Source organism: Mya arenaria, chromosome 17 (assembly GCF_026914265.1).
Source record: "Mya arenaria isolate MELC-2E11 chromosome 17, ASM2691426v1".
NCBI classification, from domain to species: Eukaryota; Metazoa; Mollusca; class Bivalvia; order Myida; family Myidae; genus Mya; species Mya arenaria.
In genome coordinates, this window is record NC_069138.1 from 54,251,193 (window position 1) to 54,269,817 (window position 18,625).

General features: G+C 33.5%; 1 protein-coding gene across 3 annotated transcripts in view; it reads left to right on the forward strand.

The window, feature by feature from the left end:
• Nucleotides 1–2,125: 2,125 nt before the first annotated feature.
• LOC128223966 (protein lev-9-like) overlaps nt 2,126–18,625 on the forward strand; it is a 55,609-nt gene continuing 39,109 nt past the window's right edge. Inside the window, exon 1 of one of the 3 annotated variants that reach the window (XM_052933510.1) lies at nt 2,126–2,672. In XM_052933510.1, the coding sequence (XP_052789470.1) occupies nt 2,627–2,672 (46 nt within the window). In that variant the 5' untranslated portion in view covers nt 2,126–2,626. Of the gene's footprint in view, nt 2,673–14,631; nt 14,746–17,085; nt 17,169–18,625 lie in introns of those variants that run through there. The other 2 variants (XM_052933511.1, XM_052933509.1) reach the window with 2 other exon arrangements.

Consider the following 18,625-nt stretch of genomic DNA (forward strand, 5'->3'; position numbering starts at 1 on the left):
CCATTCTTTGGACATAAAATTTAACTAAGGCCACAGCAAATTGATCATATGTTCGTCGGATTTGCCGCACCTAAAATTCGAAAAACGAAAAAAAAACTTTTTGGCCGCGCATATTATTTTTTTGTTTACTTCTGATTTTCCTCCATTTTCTGAAGTTCTTTTACTTAGAATTTAAACCTGCAACGTCGACTTCGCCTTTTTTGTATGTATTTCCATGCTTTACATTCTTTGCGAACACAATTTCCTCGTGTCAGGACAAAATCAGGCCCGGGATATCGCAAAACAGCCGATATTTATTGACAGTCTTTCAGTTAAAATATTTTGCAGGACGCACCGTTGTTGTTTATTTCCGGTATTAATTTTCAGGTTACTTTCAGTTTTCGTAATGTAAAATACACGTTTTAAAAAAATCATTGTCATAGTCAATGGATTATAGGCTTCAGTAAACAACAACAGTTTCACAGCGTCGAAGGCAATAATTATTTATGTGTGTTTTAAGTAATTCATTGTTTTGTACTTAAAATTTAGTGTTAAATAATAACTAAATCGGATTTTGAGTGCAAAACTTATATTAAAATACACGGACACACGACTTACAACAATTGAGCATGTTTTCGTGAGTTATTTTCTAAATACTAAAATGCATTTCTCAGTTTTCATACACTCATAATTGTTATAAACAGATAAAAATAGTAGGACTTGTAAATGTTTTAGAAACAGTCTGTATTTATGCACCAGTCAATTGTAACCACGGCGAAGTTAATAGTTATTGCAATTTGTTTAATATTGAGACAGATTTTCATGTGATACAATCAAAACCTTTTCATTTATAACTGAGAACCTATGTTTGCAATAAAACGCATTTCTTGACATAATTGTTTGATAAATTTGAAAAGTCAAACTTTTTTTTTTAATTTTTTGCTTTGCGCTCGCCTCTGAATTGCCTTTAATTTAAATAAAAAGTATTTTTATATTTTTTTGCTCGCTCGCTGCTACTTTTTTTGGCAAAATCCGTAGAACGAAGAATCAATTTGTTGTGGCCTAAGAAAATCGTTTGTCATCGGATGATTATGCCTAAGTCCCGGCACTGCAAGGGGCAGATGGGTAGGCCCTGCAACCGGCGACAGTATTCGGTTACAATGTCATCTTCAGTTGATCCTGAACGAAATTTGCGGACACGTAACATTCACAATGGCAAAAAGGTAAAGTTGGGAAATATTTTCATTTGTCCAGCAGCAACACACGACCCTGGTTTTCAGTCTGAGATCATATCCACTGCACCATGATGAACTTTCCTCGCGTTTTATGTAACATATGAATACTATTGGTAATTGTGGGGGGAGTTGTCAAAATTGCATTTAAAATTGTTTACATTCAATTGTAAATGTTTGTTTTACTTGTTAGATGAACATATATTTGAACAAAGCTACCTTTTAGTCGACACTGTTCGCTATATATGCCATCTTCATGCGTGTATGTATTTAGAGTTTTATAAATATGGTAAGCAGTGTGTGTATACCACCATTTGAAGCAAAATATTGCCTTCCGATGTAGCATTTATGACGCAATTTATCACGTGGTATACACACGCTGGTAAGGTATCCAGTAAAGAAACGTCGTGTTGTGCTTAAGCTTGGCACGAAACTTCACAAGTCACCTCGACAATAGTTTAACCTCACGTTATAAACAATATGAGCGCAGAGTGTTGTGTGATTTAGATGTGTTGTTTAAAAATGAATTATGGTGCCTGATGTTACGGGCAATTTACTTAAGTAATCATGCTATAAACTTTATAAATAGGGAAATCCTAAGGCATGTAGTTTTCAACTTTCGCTTTAAGAAGTGATCATTCATAATCGAAAATGCATGCGGTAACCTATACATATTGTTAAAGAACAGAACATATTTAACGTCATGTCTTAATCTTAAAATGATATATATTTAAAATAGAGAATTTAAACTAATGCTACACACAAAGTCAAAGCCATATGTAAAGCGTGCTAAAGTGTTTGATGCATGGTAAAGAAGCATTCCACTTTGGCCAGACATTGTTTCGGATAATCGTTGCTTTTTATTGGCACAAAATAAATCGCGTGTTTATATCAGATGGTGCCAAGGGACATTAAAATATGTCATGCCATATTCATGATCTAGAATGTGACCATGATTCATTTAGTTAAGCAGCTAGATATTGGAGCAAACATTCTTGGACACAGTTATGTTATAGGCAAACTATGACAGACGTCGGTAGGATGTCGGATTTCCTTGTTCATTTCTAACACTATTCGAAATGTGCTTGCGAGAAACAATTAAACGTTTCGTAATTACATTAAGTAAAATGCTAAAACGAAAAATAAATAGCTGACTTGCTACGTACATCTCACATTTTTTTTAATCTGCAGCAACATCTAAGCATATATATATTGTGCAAAGCAATTCAGCTTGAGAAAGCAACAATTTACACATCGTTTACACATACTTGTAAAATTGTGTGAACACTTAACGGTGTCTAAAGAGCAATTGCGATTAATATGCGCAGGAACCGTCTAGAATCATTATATCATCACTGAGCTTGTACAACTTATGTCTTGTCAGGAATTCAGTTATTACGAAACTTTTCAGAAACATGCGGATTGTTTGTTTTCTTATCTTCGTGTCTGGAATACCTGCAGGTTAGTACGAAACTGTTTTGTTAATTTAGAATGTAAATCATAGTTGATCCAGTAGAAGGGAAAACAAGACAAGTGTTGCCAGTTTTTAAGATAATTTACCGTTTGCGTAAGTTATGTATGCATTTCTAGATTTTATTTGTTTAGGTTTATGTTTTTATGTAGTAATAAATGAAATATAAAATAGATTAAATGTTCAATAGCATTGCCTACATACTACTAGCTGATATATTATGTACAAATTAGCGTATTAGTTAAGGATGACTGTTTTTCTACAATGCATTTTAAATATTAAATTATATTGATCCGAACACATTTTATAGTAAATCAATACATGTATTAAACATATGCATAATTTAAACTTATTTCAATTTCAGTGCTGGTTTATTTGATGTTTTAGGCAATTGATTATTGGTTTAAATGGCAGAAACAAACAGATTCATAAATAATTCTATAGAATTGTACTGAGTAAACTTATGAAGATTCAGCAGAGGTTTGATAAATCTTATGCTTCATCGCTCTGGTGAACGAGAATGCGATCCTCGGGAACTAAATTACAGTTCATTAAGAGGTTTTATGTCAGTAACCACAATGAAACAGAAACATGTCATCTTTAAGTACAGCTATTTAAAGCTCATATTAGTCTTGATGATGATTATAAAAGTATGTTCACTGACTTTTGTTCGTAGGATTTTTCTTTCAATGGACAGCATTCCATCAGTGATATCTTCATCAGTGGCTATTTATCTTTACATGTGTCTGGTAGTCATTTTATATAATCTGAATCAATCATAATGCTGTGCTGTGTTACCTGCATGCCGAAAAACTAATAAACTATGCAATTATATGTTTTGCACTATAATTAGAAGAACACGCTTTGTTATAATTATGTCTTATGGAATAAATATTTTTTATGAGAAATAGGACTATAAGCAAAAATACGTTTCTACTACGATACATCCAAACTCATAAGCTAAGGCATTGTTTTTAAAAATGGGTCTCCATATCTTGAAAGCACTTATCTAATATTGCTCTGCCTGAGCCAATTTTCGACCTCTGTGCGCACAGAGTATTCAGGAAAATTAATATGAAAAACACAATTCAATTAGTATCTTATGCTGTTATATCTGGCCATATATCGTACTTAGTCGTACTTATGTCGCGCCATATCGTACACACTCGAACTAAAAATCGTACAAACTCCTTTAGATTCGTACAAATTCAAGCCCCAAACTCTGATATAATTCCGTACGAAGACGAATAAGTATTGCATGAGTTTCGAACTAATGTCCAAGTAATTCGTTCGGTGTCGTAAAAGTCACGTAATCTGATTACTCCCAAAATGTATTCCAGAGAGTTCATACATCTGTACGAGAATTACCATTAAACAGTCCCCCCAATAATTCGTGGCCATCTGCGGAGGATTCTGGCGAGTTTGTGGCATTTCGGGTTAATGTGACTGTGAGATAGTATGTGACTTTGTCTTTCTCTCATTCATAAACTTTTAAAAAACCAATGTCTCCTTTCTGGTGTATTCAGTTTACATCCCGAACAAATATATTTTTATCACAACTCTATGTTTTATGGATTGTTGCTGTATCTCACAACACTATAAAGATGTCATAAATGTGTAACTGTGACTCATGCATGCATTGATTTCAACGGGGTCGGAAAGTATGCTACGTTTAATGGGACAATCTTTACGATGTTATCAAAGCATGTTTCTATGATCATTGCTCAGTGTGATAATGCATCCTGCAATATGTCATGTTTGCCATTTGAAGAGTGTAGCGATTGGCTACAGATAATTACTCATTAAAATTAAGTGCTTTCTTGACATTTCTGAGAAAAATAATGTAGTTTCTTTAGGGAAGTTTATACAATTAGTTCGTTTATACGAAAATTATCTTTTGAAGCTGCACTCTCACAGGTTGACAGTTTTGACATTTGTTTTAATTTTGTCTCAGAACCACCTTCAATTCGACCATTTAAGATAACTCACAATAGCACAGATCTCAAAGATGTGGGAAACCACTAAAACAATATTTTCTGAAAGCGTAAGTATCTCTTTTTGCCATGAAATATCATATTTCGAACGTTTATGAAAAACTATGATCTGACCTTTTGTCAGCAATTTTGCATCACTGGTTTCGATACATTTTAGGAAAAATAGCTCATTCGAAGACAAAAAAAGTTGTCAAAACGACAATACTGTGGGAGTGCAGCTTTAAAACTTAAATAGTCAAACATAATATATTTTTGATAAATTAACGGAGGTGTAAATGTAAATATCAGTACACAAAAAAAAACAGTCACAAACATGTAGATTGGAGGAGTGCTCTGTCACAAAGAACAAGTTGCGAACTTAGACCGTTAATCCTTAACCGTCGATTCTATGTAAAGCATTAAAATAATAGGTTCATAAAATCATAATTCAACAATAAAACGACCTCGTGATAATGATTTATTCTTCAAGCTGACCTCTCGTATTGTAATAAAATATTAGTTAAGCTATAATGTGCATTAAGGAACGCTATGAGAACCAACTACTCTGTTCCAGAGTGTTTCAATGCACTTCTCGAGATTAATGCTATGAGCTGTATATCTCTTATGTGCATAGAGGCATTGTAATTCAATTGTTGTTTACTTCCGGTTCCAATGTGTTGATATTAGTCCTCTTTGTATGGAAGTGCGCTCAAGTTACACTCCTACTTGGGTCGTACTCAACTTGGACAGTAAAATCCAATTATATTCGTCGCAGTTTTAGATCATTTACCTTACTAATGATCAACCATTTAAATGGAATCGCATATGGCTTTATATAAAACGGATAAATATTCTATTTATTACTTATTTAGGAGTAAGGTTTCTAAAGAGAACGGAATGGCACTATTTTCCAATTGTTGCAAATCCGACACCTATAGATGCTCACTTCCTTGATAAATCTCCTGATCGGCAATTCCAGGCGTAAATGTATATAACGTCATCATCAAACAGACATATCTGTTAGGAGAAAATGCACAATTTTACAAATCAGCTGTAAACAGGTATAAGTGACTACTTCAAATGGTCTCCATATGAGGGATATTAGTATTTCAGTATCCAGTGCGTTGTATATATAAAAAAGGCAAAATTTGAAGTATGTATATACTTTCCTAGGAAATGATCATAATGGATAAACACTCCACTTTTATTATCATAAAATTTCTGATGCGGAACTTGAAAGCGAAAATCAAACACTAATACTTAAGATATATAGTGGTGTTGTCCTTTTCTTTTTCATTTTTTTTAGAGTTATTAACCACCAGGCATTGTTTTGATTATATTCGAACCAAGAACTTGCATGTAATGAAGAGGGAAATTACTGCTATACCCATAAGGTACGACAATTTCTAAAATATCTTAAGAATTTTTGAAATTCTTCAGGTTTTTAGGGTTTCTTCCATTTCAACACCTGATGCATGAAACGTTCTGTTTGCACACAACATGTTGAAATAGTGATCGTTTTGACCCATGTAATCAAGATTGGCATCTAGTCTCACTGACAATTTAACAGTTTTAGCTTTCGAAGCCGACTTAAGTAAACACTTTTCTCTGTTTCAACTGAGAAAACCTTATTAAATACAATCACTGTAATTATGTCGTCGATTTTCATTCACCAATGAATTAAACCTTCTAGAAGCATAGCAAGCAATAAAGCATGATTATGAAATAGATCGTGCAAGTCAATCAAATGCAAATCAAAATAACGTCCTGTAAATGTTTCTAATTTTAATTAAGACAATTTTAGGATTTTTATTGACTTGGTGTAAATCATATTGGACACATCTTATATATGTGATCATATTTTAATCCATTGTGATCGGCCAATGTCCGGCGTCCGTTATCCGTCGCCCGCCGTCATTATTTTAAAACTTAAAACATCTCTGAATCCCCCAGTTGGCCAGATAATTGTAATTGGTTTACAGCTTCACGCACTAGTACTTTACCAAGCTGTTTACAAATTATGTCCTGAGGTCAAACGAGGTCCCGCACAGGGGTCACAAACTTTCCAAATACTTATATATAGTAAACTCTTCTAAACAACAAGGCCCGGACCCTTTATGTTTGGTATGTAGCCTCATGTAGAGACTGTTTAACAGCACCACTGACTAGTTCGTAATTTTAATCAGGTGAAGGATCTAGGGCCATTTTGGCCCTCCTGTTTAATATAGTATTGTTAACCGCAAACATTTACAATGATTTAATACGGTCCACATCTAGTTTGAAATAGAATTATTAGCTGAACATTTGAGATAAAGTTGGCGGTGTTGTAAGTATAAAGTATAAGAATTTACAAGAAGCAGTTTCAATAAATATGTATTGTCCTGGTGTTATACGTACATTCCATTTTTATAAACATCAATATTATATTTGTTATTAAAATGCAACGAAAAAAAAAACATATATACGGGCTCTCGATTTCTGCTATTTGGGCTTTTCCATATGTTTTCAACTGCATTACTACATTACCATTCAAAATATGAATTTTATATATATATATATATATATATATATATATATATATATATATATATATATATATATCAACCAATAACTACTTACATCTCTTAATGTGTTTTGCTGTGGTAATTTTATATTACTGAAGGTAATTGATCTAATCGTAGTATGTTTTGTCACTGTATATTATTTTATGACATTGCTTTTGATGTTACTATGCTTCTAAAAGAGTTTCGTTGCTTTGTTTCTCTCGCACCAAATAAATTAGTGTGCAAAATTGATTACATCCAAGCCACAACAGCTTAGTCTACATGATATGAATTTATTGTATCGTGACCATGATTCATTAAGATCCCCCGCAAAAAAATGAAGAAATATTCGTGGACTAAATGAGACACAATAAGGTTTTAGAGACGTGTTTGTTTGTGTGTGTGTTATAACATGGATTAGCCCTGCTGAGACAAAACGTTGACATATTGGGTCGCTTTCTATACCACTAAAACCATTTGGAATCCTTCGAAGAGTAGTAAAACACTGCTGATTTTGCTAAAGATTGCGTAACTATCTTATTGTCAGAAATTCCGTCAATAAGAAAAGTTTCAGATACATGCAGATTGTTTATATTTTATCTGCTTCTCTGCAATTACTGCAGGTTAGTACGCAACAGTTTTATTATTGAAGTTGAAACACCAACTTACTTGTGGTAACACCAATTGACTGTATACGTAATTATTTATCTAGGTATTCACTTGCCTGCGTTTATATATATATATATATATTCTTTATTTCCTCCTATAAGAAGAGCATACATGTGCATTATATGTAAATAGTGAGCAATAATTACAATCAAATATATTTAACTATATACAAATATATATACACATACTTAAATCGATTCTAAGATACAGGCTATATAAAATAAAGTCTATATTGCAAATAGATTATAAACAGTACTGCAGTTAATTAGAGTTACAAATCATGTACTCAATTAAATGTGTTTAGTAAGCATTCATCTTATACAGTGTTCGAAGTATATACTTGAAACAACATAGACGGACGTGATCATCTAAGTCAAAGACAACCAAACCATTGAACAACGAGATGACCTGATCTTCAGGTTCAAATGCACAAAACTGTGTGAATCGACAATTACCTAACACTTTTGCCAAATATAACCATAAACATGTGCGTATTTTTATATGACATTGGCAAAAAAGTATAACATGTAATGCAAATGATGAGTAGACAAGACCGCTCCTGAACATATCCTATCATAGCGTCGCTCGAAGTGTTTGCACATTAAGTTATAGGCTCTTGAGCAACACCCATTATATGACGGATTTAGCGAGCTGAAATGCCAAAAGTTGCATATGTCGTATGTGTTATGTACTTGACTAAATAGAACCAAGTCTTTGTCTGTTGATAAACGCTTCTTCCATTCGTCCTCTATCGTAGTTTGTATGGCGACTTTAACAGTTCGTTTCCACGCATTCGCATTGGGGAAATGTCCGGATTGGATGTAAGTGTTTATAAGTTGTGTCAGGTTGTATTTGCCCAAAATCGACAATATATCGGGTATGAAGCCTGTTGCTTTCATCGGGAACATTTTGCAGGAAAGCAGTCTGTTTACGAATATTTGTTTGACTGTGTATTTTTCATCGAGGCGGCATAATTGGCCAAGCAGTAGTAATTTGCGCTTATCAATGAGATTCATAATGGGGTACACTTTTAATGTGCTGAATACTACATCCGTTCTGGCGTGTTTAGGAGCCGACTGTATCATCTTTATATATTGACGATGAAGTGTCTCTAGGGGAAGTAACTGTGTCACGGTGACTTCTGACCAGAGTTCAGTCCCATAAAGTGCACGGGACAATACGACTGATTCATATATCCGTTTGTTAGTCAAAGGATTCAGTGTGTTTTTGGCCTCGACATGCGACGGAGCTGTAAAACGCTTTACGAAGTTTATCGCAGCTGTCTGATATATTAGTATTTAATGATAGATGCTGTTCGCAAGGTATTCCAAGATGCGTATATATCTTATCTTCTTCAATGCAACTATTGCAGAGCTTCCACTGTCTGTTACGTTCATGTGGCTTATCATTGAAAACTACAACTTTACATTTGGAGTTATTGTAGTAATATTGCTCTTCACATGAGTTTATATAACACATTTCAATAAGTTTGTCAAGGCCGGATTTGGTATAAGAGAGGATCACCATGTCGTCTGCTGAAGTTGGACACCCACATTTTATGTTGTAAATACTAAAACAGTTTTCGCTTTTCTCTATTTTGTTCATAAGGTCATTGATGAATAGCAGATACATAATCGGGCTACTGCATTGGCCCTGGCGGGTCCCTTGTTGGATAGGGATCCAATTTGACGCATAGCCATTAGAAAGGACACGGCTGTAACAGTCTGTGTAAAACGATGACACTGCTTTAAAAAGCGTAATAACTATTCCCGTTCTATATAACTTCAAGAGGAGCAGTTGGATCCAGGCATTTTCGAAGGCCTGTTTGGCATCGAGAAAACAGGCATATAGGCGAGATCCTTGTTCTGCTGCAAACGAAATACACTCGCAAAGCATAAGTGACGTCATAACACAGTTAAAATTACGTTGAAAGCCTCCTTGTTCTGGATTTAGTTTTATACTGCCGTCAGTTTTTATCAGATCTAGTATGACCTTCTCGTATAATTTCAATATATTCGAGCACAATGAGATAGCCCTATAACTATTAGGGTCATGTTTCTTCTTATTTCCACCTTTATAAACTGTAATTATTAATCCACGTTTCATGTCTATAGGTGTGTGAGAGAGACGTAGCATGCCGTTAAATAACATCGTTAATACTTTGATGAGTTTGGCTCCGCCGTGCATTATATTTTCATAATATATTTTGTCAAAGCCGCACGCTTTTCGCTTCTTGCATGTTTTAATGCTGTTTCTACATCCTTATCTTTGACAGTGTACACAATACCGGTCTTTGATTTGACTTCTTGTTCAACCGCGTTATAGTCGGATATAACTTCACGTTCATATGTTTCATCGAAATGTATGTTTTGACTTTTCGAGTATAGTTCCGTGAAATAATTTTCCCAACCATTAATTATGTCTACAGGGTCTGACACTGTTTTATCGCTAAATTTCATCTCAAAGCTTTTGTGTTCCGTGGTAGGTGTATGTCTGCGTTTAATAAGGCGCCAGAATTCGTTGTTGTCTAATGCGGCTGCTCTGTCAATATTTGATTCTTGCTGTTTTAAAAACTCATCGACTGCTTTTCTGTGTGTACGTCTGAAATTAGCTTTAGAGATTTTGTAGTTCACATAATGCAGGTCTCTTCCAGCGCGAGGTCGGCCCGCATTATCCCATATGTCTCGGTTGTGCCTCATGTCTTCGTGGAGTGATGTCAATTCATCGTTCCAATACGGTTTGATAAATGGCTTATATTTCACACGAGGTATACACTGATCAGTTGCTAAATTCAAAATTAAAACAATAGCTTCATAGAGTAAATCTATATCTTGTGTGTCCTTTATGATAAAGTCCATGGCGAGATTTATGATTTCACTGCTCTCTAGGTACGCTGTATACTTTTCTAGATCCGTAGTCTTCACGTTCTGCCAGTTTATAATGACTTTATTTGTTGGGGGCGGCCTGTTATATGCTACGTTAAATTCTAAACAAAATACAATAGGACGGTGAGATGATACATTAACAAACTTTGTATCTTCAATTATTGCACAAGATTTAACATTGTCACAGCAATTAACAATAACATGATCGATAAGTGTTTCTCGACTAGAGTTATATGGTACATCGCTATACAGTTCACCACAGCATAATTTGGAAGTCACAATATTATACAACGAATATTTTTCAATGCAGCGCATTAATATTTTACCACGTGAATCAAGATTGTGAAGGTAATTCATGCCATGAGAGGGTAACTCTGTATTAAAGTCCCCCATAAGTATTATCTGACCCTTATCAGCATACATACATAAAATATTTTCAATTTCATTTATACAATCTGTGTAGCGTGAGATCGAATGATTTTTACAGGGAATGTAAAGCTGAAAGATAAATACATAGTTATTTGGGCTTATCATGAACTGTATGCCCACAATATTGTCAGAATCAATGTCTAGGGTATTTATACAATAATTAAGCTCTCGCTTCCATAGGAGAGCAACACCACCCTTGCCGACCTTTCTATTACTCATAATGTTGAGATCGGAGTCCGTAATAATATGCGATAAATAATTTGTATTGACAGAGCTTATAAAATGTGCATTTCTAGGTAGCAGTCAGTGCTCAGATATGCCTACTATATCTATATTGTAGCTTAATAATAAATCATTCATACAGCTAGCACTGCTCATAATACCAGTACAGTTCCATGTACTAATTGTGAGGCCCTCCATTAGGGTTATTCAACTAGTTTGTCTAGTGTCATGTGAGTTTACTTATCATATTTACATTAAGCTCAAACATGTAATGGGGACTAGGGTTTTCAACAATGCATTCAATGTAATGGATTAAACTGGTCAAACTGCATTATGCATTTACTTAATGTTGCTGCATTATGACTTTATACGTTTACAAAAAAAACAACATGTTATTCAGTAATGAGTCCGTAAAATGGGACAGTATTGCAGGAGTTGTATCATTTTCCAGCATCCACTTGCAACGGAGATATACCGTGATAATTAATATGAAAGCAACATATCAATAAGTATTATTTGGATTTTGTTTTGTAAAATAAAATGCCAATCATCCAATAAGCCCGTGTTTAACTCGCTTTTAATAGCACAAAGTCGCACTTATGTCGCACCATAACTTAACTCGTGAGTTGTCATCAAAGACTATGACCCAAAAATGTCCCTGAGATTCCCTTCATCGACGAAACATTTATCAAACATTTATCCGATAGGTCTTGGCTATCTTCGGTGAAATTATTGTTTGTTTGTCAGGATTTTACGAAAATATGTTCCTTTTACTTTTTCTCATTTTTTAAACTTAGAATTGCTGATGACTTTTCAGTTTTAAAACCAAAAAAATATATGTGATACAAAAATATTAAGGTAACATAGAACTTTGTATAGAGTTTCGCTGTACCTGTGATTCACGCATGGCATTGATTGATTTGAACGGGGTCAGAAAGTTTGCGTAGTTTAATGGGACACCCATTACAATGAAATCGATGCTTGCTTTTATGTTTATTGCACAATATGGTATTGTATTTTACGTTAACTCCTGCAATATGTCATGTCTGTTATTTGAGGACCTGCAATCGTTGGTTATAGAGTATTACTCATAACGGTAAGTGCTATTTAAATACGTTGGAACATAATATAGTTTCTTTACAAATATTGATGTTTTTTATACTTAAGATAATAATTAACGATAGAGATATGAACGCATGTAAATGATTAATAGTAACACACATGTGGACTCAAAAGAACACCTTGCAAGCTAAGTGAACCGTGTGTGCACTATTTGTCCTGTGGAGTGTATGCAAAGCAATGAAATGGCACGCAAACAGAAACATCCTTTCACCAAGAATAACCTTAGAGCTCGCCTATGTTCAAATCGTAACGCTGCAGACTTTTTATAACACGACCATGCATTATTCTAGGGCGTTAGTGATTTTATAGGTATAGCATTTTTCGATTTTTTTGTCTGCAATGGGAGAGAACAGGTTGCAGCTATAGTTGTCAAAAATGAAGACACGAGTATAATTGATTATTTCAATTTAATAAGGGTATCATTTTTAGATGTCAAGGTAATGTTAATGTAATGTAGTAAAGTTAATATGTTTTGTAGTTTTGATGTTTGAATATTACCAAATAACATACAATTTACGAATTTTTTTTATATGCTTGACCTGTTTATATTTGGTAATGATTTTATTGTATTTACGAAATGTTGGTTGAAAATTGCAGGTAGAAAAAAATATTGAAAAATATATTTTTTTAAATATGCACTTTGTACTGTATAATTATATTATACAGTACAAAGTGCATATTTAAAAAAAAATATTGAAAAATATTTATTATTAAATATTTTTTTACATATTCGGTATTATAATTTTTAGCAAGGAATTATAAGATTATTTTTTTGATTTTTTAAAAAAATGATTGAATTTGAAAATCCGGTGCCAGTGGTGGACACTTCCTATTGGAGCTAAAGTAGTCTTAATAAAAATTACGATCCAGTGTGATCTCAGCTATTTCAAAAAAGATATATATTTTCCCCACTGTTTTCGACTGAGGTAGGCGTCGGTCTTCGCTGATGGTTTTATTGTCGATATTTGGTTATCTGCAAGATCAATATCAGTACGAAAAACCGATTCCAATCGAAAACGTTTGATTTTACGGGGAAATGTTCGTAAGATCTTCAAATCATTACGTTTTGATATTTAAAAAATCAAAAAATCACAGCATATCTATTTACAGCATATTCATTTCATGGTGATTAATTTTATTTTTATTTAACCTCATTTTTTATACAATGCAATCCTTTTGACACTTATGAACACATATATTGTTTTTCACCCTGAATTTCCTTTGAATAACTGCAACGTACCTGCTCCGACTGGAAGTATTCGATGATGTATGTATCCTAGCTTTTAGTACATTGTCTTACTTTATTCGACGTTTTTTGCTGCTGATGCTTGCTTACAATTTTTACTTACTTTTGACATAAGTTTTAAAAATGGGACAAGTGCGAGTACACAAAACCTGGTTTAAAACCTCAGTGAACTCGGGTTCCGGAGAACTTATTCCGTATGTTTGTGGTGTTTGTACGGTTTGTGTCTCTCGTTCGGTGCATTTAAGATCCTAGCCCTGTGCACCTAAACGAGGGTATACTTCTTTTATTTTAAAAAAGAGTGAAATAAACACTTACCTAAACTTATCACTGTGTTTGCAGTATACACTGTGAATAACACTATAACGATGCGATATATATATTTCAAATGTTCCTCACATGTCATTGTTTGTAGTTTATCATTTTTACTGATTTAAGAGAAAGAAATGAAACCACCTTGACCATGATTCATTTCGGTTACCGTTAAATATTGGAGCAAACTCTCTTGGACACAGTTATGTTATAGACAAACTTTGACAGACGTCGGCAGGATATCGGATCTTGTTCTTTATTTCTAAAACTATTCCAGATGTGCTTACGAGTAATTTTCTTATCTTTCGTAAATAAATTGCTTTAAAGATAACTCAAATGAAAAGCTGACTTGTAACGTACGGTTCATGATATGATTACTTTTTAAATACTGCAGTAACATCTAAGCATTTATATATTTGTGTAAGGCAATTCAACTTGAGAAAGCACCTATTTGCACATCGTTTACACATACTTGGCAAATTTTGTGAACACTAAACGGTGTATTAAGAGCCATTGATATTAATATAAGCAGGAACTGTCTAGGATCCTTGTATCATCATTGAGCTTGCACCACTAACGTCGTGTCAGGAATTCAGTTAATACGAAACATTTCAGAACCATGCGGATTGCTTGTTTTCTTATCTGCGTCTCTGGAATACCTGCAGGTTAGTACGAAAATAAGTAAAACATACTTATTGCTATTTTAAGGATTAACATTTTACGTAAGTTATAAAGGAATATCTTAATATTACTTGTTTTTGGTTTAGGATTTCATTTAGTTATAATTAAATATGTTAAATCGCGAATTAGCATACGTGCTCCTAGCTTATATATGAATGTGTAAGCGTATGAGTAAAGGATGACTGGTTGACTACCATGTATTTTAAGTATTAGATTATATTGATCTGAACGCATTTTATATTTAAATCAATGGATCTTTATTAAAGATTCTATGCATTATTTAAAATCCTTTCAATTTAAGTGTTGTGTTTTGCTGTTTAGGAATTTGCAGGAATGTTGTTTTAAAGGACAGAAACAAACAATTCATAAACTACACAATTAAGCTTAATTTTCTTAAATGCATCGTCCTTCATACATTTACAGGAGAATTCAGAAATTTGATAATGATAAATCAATTGTTTGTATGCATAGCAACATCGCTCTGGTGTACGAGAAGACGTTTCTTGGGAACTGAATTACTGTTAATTAGGACAAAGGTTATAATTTCAGCTACCATAAAGAAACAGAAACATGTAAACAAAAAGTACAGCTACTTAACGCTCTTATTAGTTTTGATGATTACAAAATGTCCACATACATTCATATCCTTTTCCTTTCAATATGGACAACAACCCATTAGTGATGTCTTCATTATTGGCTATTTACCAATGTTAAATACTGTCAAGAATTCAATTTTATATAATCTAAATCAGTTCATAATTTTGTGTTGTTTTGCATGCATGTTGAAAAACTAGGAACCAATTCAATTATATATTTGAATTTGAATTAGAAAAACGTGCTTTGTTATGTCTTTTGGAAAAAATGTTGTTTTTGAGAATTCGGATGGTCCTAAGACGTTTCATACCGTTTTAACGAGCAATGCATTAAATAGGGATTTTGAATATACTTTCGTAGTCATGCGCGTTCCTGTTCTTTTTTCTCTTTATATAGCTGTTTTAGAATGTTAGTACTAAAAGCAATGTATAAACTATATAATTGTGAAATATATTGTACGTCATGTTTTTTATCTACAATGTTGTTGAGCATGTTCTGCTTCTTATGAGACTGTCATCTAGGTATTTCTAGGTATTTTTAAAGTGCATCATCGAGTTTTGTGTGTTATTAAACCCTTAACACACTCCTACACACAGGGTACATGAGGTAGAAAACTCAGCTCTCTATATTTCTTATCAATCATTCCTCTCCCTGAGCCAATAACCTATCACTGTGTGCACATAATAATCGGGAAAGTTATTATCAAAACAACATTTCAATATTACTATTATTTTTCATGTTCTTATAACTGGCCATATATTGTACTAAGTCTTTCCTATGTCACGCCATATCGTACCCACTCGAACCAAACATTCATATATCTGTGGAATATTACCATCAAACTGTCCCCCTATAATTCGTAACCGTCTGCGGAGAATTCTGAAAAGTTTGTGGCATTTCGAAATAATGTGGTTGTTAAATAGTATGCGACTTTCTGTTTCTCTTAATCATAAACCTTTAAATAACCAATGTCTCCTTTCTGATGTATTCAGTTTACAGCACGAGCAAATTCACGTCTTACCCTATACTATAGAGCGGTTCGCTGTATCTCTCAAAACTATAAAGATTGCATAAATTTGTAACTGTGATTCATGCATGCATTGATTTGAACGGGGTCGGAAAATATGCTACGTTGAATGGGACAATCTTTACGATGTTATCAAAGCATGTTGCTGTGATCATGGCACTGTGTGATATTGCATCCTGCAATATATCATGTTTGCCATTTGAAGAGTGTAGCGATTGGCTACTCATTAAAATTAAGTGCCTACTTAAAACATAATGTAGTTTCTTTAGAAAAGGTCATACAGTTTCTTTATACGATAGTCATCTTTTAAAGATGCACTCTCACAGGTAGACAGTTTTGACATTTGTTTTAGTTTTTGTCTCAGATTTTGGTATCAATGCCTTCAATTCAATCATTTTAGATATCACACAATAGAACAGATCTCAAAGATTTGGGAAATTGCTATAAAGACAACATAAATGAAAGCTGACTTGTTACGTTCATCTCACGACGTGATTACGTCATCTAGGTATTAATAAGACCAATCATAACATACTCGATGATATATATTGGCCTGACCTCAAAGCAGATGATTATATATATACTGCAAATTAGCTGTGAACACTAAATGGCGTCTAAAGAGCCATTGCTATTAATATAAGCAGGAACTGTCTAGGATCCTTGTATCATCATTGAGCTTGCACCACTAACGTCTTGTCAGGAATTCAGTTAATACGAAACTTTTCAGAACCATGCGGGTTGTTTGTTTTCTTGTATGCGTTTCTGGAATTTCTGGAATACTTGGAGGTTAGTACAAAACTGTGTTGTTTATTAAAAATATAGAATATAGGTGATTCAGTAAAATAGTAAAACACAACCATGTTACCAGTTTAAGATAGTAAGCTGATTAACTTATTTATGCATATCTAGATTTTTCTTGTTATTTGGGGTAATGTCTTTATGCAGTAATATATAAACTAGTTTAAATGTTAATTGTGATACATATACATGTAAGCGTATGAGTAAAGGATGACTGGTTGTCCAAAATATACCATTAAACATATGCCTTATTTAAACTTATTTCAATTTCAGTGTTGGTTTATTTGCTGTTTTATGCCATTGATTATTGTTTAAAATGACAGAAACAAACAGATTCATAAATAATTATATGAAATTGTACTTAATTAACTTCAATGCATTATCCTTCGTTCATTTACAGCAGAAATATGAACCTTCATCAGAGGTTTGATAAATCTAATGTTTGTATGCGTAGCCTCATCGCTCTAGTGAACGAGAAGGCAATCCTCGGGAACTAAATTAATGTTAATTAAGACAAAGTTAAATGTCAGTTACCATAATGAAACAGAAACATGTAAATATTAAGTAAAGCTACTTGAAGCTCATATTAGTCTTGATGATGATTATAAAAGTATGTCCACTGACTTTTGTTCGTAGGATTTTCATTTAAATGGACAGCAATCCATCAGTGATATCTTCATCAGTGGCTATTTACCTTTATATGTGTCAGGTAGTCATTTTATATAATCTAAATCAATAATAATGCTGTATTCTTTTACCTGCATGTCGAGAAACTGATAAACAATGCAATCATATATATTTTGAATTATAATTAGGCGAACATACTTTGTAATAATTATGTCTTTTAGAATAAATATTTTTCTGAGAAATAGGACTATAAGCAGATAATACGTTTTACTGCGATACATCCAAACTCATAATCCAAGGCATTGTTTTAAAAAATGGTTCTACATATCTTGAAAACATTTAACTAATATTGCTCTACCTGAGCCAATTTTCGACCTATGTGCGCACAGAGTATTCAGGATAATTAATATGAAAACCACAATTCAATTAGTATTATTTTTTATGCTGTTATATCTGGCCACATATCGTACTAAGTCGTACTTATGTCGCGCCATATCGTGCACACTCGAGCTCATAATAGTACAAACTCCTTTAGATTTGCACAAATCCCGATTAACACAAATCATAACGTACAAATTCAAGCGGAGCTTGGAGACATCTGTCAAGCTTTCCCATGATAATTCGTGGCCTTCTGCGAAGAATTCAGGCGAGCTAGCGTCATTTCGGGATACAATTGATAGTACCAAAGTATATGACTTGAATTTGTACGTTATGTCGAGGCAAACTCTGATGTCATTCCGTAACACTGTCAAATAAGAATTTAATGAGTTTCGAACTAATGTACAAGTAACTCTTGCTGTGTTGTAATACTCTCATAA